The sequence below is a fragment of the Conger conger genome, chromosome 4, assembly GCF_963514075.1.
Source record: "Conger conger chromosome 4, fConCon1.1, whole genome shotgun sequence".
Taxonomy (NCBI): domain Eukaryota; kingdom Metazoa; phylum Chordata; class Actinopteri; order Anguilliformes; family Congridae; genus Conger; species Conger conger.
In genome coordinates, this window is record NC_083763.1 from 10,547,466 (window position 1) to 10,550,543 (window position 3,078).

Below are 3,078 nucleotides of genomic sequence, written 5' to 3' on the forward strand. Positions count from 1 at the left end.
ATGGCTGCTGTGCCTCTGTTCCTGCTCACGACTCTCCTGCCCCTGCTGGTGCTCACCGGTAAGACCGCTCTCTCTCTCTCTCTCTCACTCGCTCCCTCTCTCTGCAGAATGTATCATTTTGATGTATAAGTTTTAACTTGTAAATGTATAAACATGCGCATGCTCATTGGCTGAACCTTCCTTCTGTCCCAGCCCAACAGGACTCTAGCATTGTGAATGGACGGGAGGCTAAGCCACACTCCAGACCTTACATGGTCTCTGTGCAGCAAAATAAAAGGCACACCTGTGGTGGTTTCCTGGTGTCCGACTCCTTCGTAATGACTGCAGCACATTGCCTGACATGGTAAGACCTCCCGTTGAGCTGGGTTATTATTACCAACAGTGTAAACACAAGTGTATGAATGTCAAAAGGTGAAAAAAGTTACTTGATGCTGTGGCAATGAAAGATTTGAACACACGGATGAACTACATAAAAGGTGAAATTAACACCCAGCTGTTTCTTTTGCAAAGGGGACAGAACTTGACAGTTCTGCTCGGTGCCCATGACATCAAAAGTCAAAAGTCAAACAGGGCTGAAGTGAAGTTTTACCACATCCACCCTGGGTATCATGGACTGGAGAATGACATCATGCTGTTGCAGGTATGGAGAATACAAGTCAGTCTGAGTAAGTGAAGCCCACCATAAGCACACACCAGGTCATATGGTTCATTATGATGTGTGACCTGCAGAGTAGGCAGAACTGGCCTCATCTTGAGTGTTGCGGAGGGCTTATGTTGGCCAGGGTGTCTATGATTCACTTTCTCCCATAGAGTAGCGCTATTTGTCACTGAGATATGCAGATCACAGGTAATGTGACAGAGTGTGTATGGTGCATTGCAAGGGCGCCATTACATTTGCTCCCCTAAAATGGGGGGACTCAATATGAAAATCATAATCATAATCATTGTTTCATTCATGTCTCATGTTTCATGTTTTATTTCAAATCCAATGTGCTGGAGGACAGAGCCAAAATTAAAATTGTGCATCGTATGCACTGTAGGTGAGATTTGAGATAACATTAGCACATCTTGGGCCCAATAGTGCACAAGACAACGGAAAACAGTCCAAGGTTTTAGGCAAAAACTCATCTGCTTTCGGCTTGATCTAGATTAATGTGAGCAGCTCCATTTGCTTTAGAACTGTGAGCAGGGCTCTCATGACTGATCTCTCTGTGTCTGGAGCAGCTCAAGACTGCAGTTAAGAAGACCAAAGTAGTGCAGTGGATCCCCCTCCCTAAGAAAGATAAGGACGTCAAGCCCAAAACAGTCTGCAGCGTGGCAGGATGGGGGGCCAATAAAACCGAAGGGTATGAAAGCCCACGCCTTCTGGAAGTCGATGTCATTGTCACAGACCGAAAGATGTGCAGAAGAGAATGGGGGAAGACACCAATCACACCCAGGATGATGTGTGCAGGGGGAAGCGTTGGCAACAGAGGCTTCTGTCAGGTATGTAGAAAAAACTGCCTGTTTTTCATTCAATACAGAAGCAATTATATTTTGATATATGCATCAGCAACAAATTGTTTTTTTAATTGCAGGGGGATTCTGGAGGTCCTCTGGTGTGTAAGGGCACAGCGGAGGGAATTGTGTCCTTCAATGAATACAGAAACTGCAATGAACCTACAAAACCGAATGTTTACACTCAAATATCCAAATACCTGTCCTGGGTCAAATGTATCATAAGCAGTGTAAAGTGAACCACAGATAAAATGCGAAGCCATTGTTTAAATACTGCAACTAAAGTGCATCATGAACAATATATGAACCATGCATTTGATTTTGTCTCGATGTATGTTTGGGGGAGATGGAAGTGGTGGTGGGGGGGGGGATGATATTCTATCCATTCTTTTTCATGGTATCAGAAAACCTCATTGCTAGAACGAAGAGCAGAAGCTAATTGTGTAAACCAACACAGGCCTTCTGCATCAGACCACATTATAACTAATCTGCCTGTAGTGGAAAAAAATGTGGTGTGCCGCTGGTTTGGTGAGAACTGCAAGATGCACTCAAGTCACACCACAGCTGATGACAGATGGGGGTCTGCAGATAGAAATATTTGAACACTTACCGCCACAGAGGTGAGAGAGAGAGAGAGAGAGAGAGAGAGAGAGAGCAGGGCCTGCTCTGGAAGACACAGCTAAAGAATCAGCGTCTGCAAAGACCACCACCTGTTACTCAGCACCTTCAACAAGCTGTATCACAGACCAGAATCTCTAACCATTCGGCTGAGACAGAGACCTCAAAAACAGAGATCACAAGTTCCCACCAAGAGAATTGCAGAAATGTGCTTTCTTGGCACAGATAACTTGTCAAACTGATGGTTTTATTTAAATGTATTCACATGAAGTAAAAAACTAAATCAAGCGGTGTAATAAAAATAATAAAACAAAATAAATAAAAAGGAATTTGCAAGTGGGATGATGGGATTACAAAAACCGTCACCATAAGAACATTAAATGAACAGTTCAACATGTAAAATAATTCATTTAAAAAAAAGGGAAATCTTGCATTGCTTTACAGTGGGGCAAAAAAGTACCACCAATTGTGCAAGTTCTCCCACTTAAAAAGATGAGAGGCCTTTAATTTTCATCATAGGTATACCTCAACTATGAGAGACAAAATGAGAAAAAATAAAATCCAGAAAATCACATTGTCTGATTTTTAAAGAATTTATTTGCAAATTATGGTGGAAAATAAGTATTTGGTCAATAAGAAAAGTTCATCTCAATACTTTGTTATATACCCTTTGTTGGCAATAACAAAGGTCAAATGTTTTCTGTAAGTCTTCACAAGGTTTTCACACACTGTTGCTGGTATTTTGGCCTATTCCTCCATGCAGATCTCCTCTAGAGCAGTGATGTTTTGGGGCTGTCGCTGGGCAACACGGACTTTCAACTCCCTCCAAAGATTTTCTATGGGGTTGAGATCTGGAGACTGGCTAGGCCACTCCAGGACCTTGAAATGCTTCTTACGAAGCCACTCCTTTGTTGCCCGGGCGGTGTGTTTGGGATCATTGTCATGCTGAAAGACCCAGCCACG

The 3,078-nt window shown here is 42.9% G+C and overlaps 1 protein-coding gene across 1 annotated transcript; it reads left to right on the forward strand.

Moving 5' to 3' along the window:
• On the forward strand, positions 1–1,781 carry LOC133126031 (mast cell protease 1A-like). The gene is made up of 5 exons (XM_061237829.1): positions 1–58; positions 193–343; positions 511–640; positions 1,225–1,485; positions 1,578–1,781. Exons 1-5 carry the CDS (start codon positions 1–3, stop codon positions 1,734–1,736), a joined length of 759 nt encoding a protein of 252 aa, XP_061093813.1. The 3' UTR covers positions 1,737–1,781.
• The last annotated feature ends 1,297 nt before the right edge of the window (positions 1,782–3,078 follow it).

Coding starts and splice junctions, on each gene's coding strand:
- LOC133126031 (XM_061237829.1), top strand. CDS start 1: ATGGCTGCTGTGCCTCTGTTCCTGCTCACGACTCTCCTGCCCCTGCTG. Junction 59..192: donor GCCCCTGCTGGTGCTCACCG/GTAAGACCGCTC, acceptor CTTCTGTCCCAG/CCCAACAGGACTCTAGCATT. Junction 641..1,224: donor ATGACATCATGCTGTTGCAG/GTATGGAGAATA, acceptor TGTCTGGAGCAG/CTCAAGACTGCAGTTAAGAA.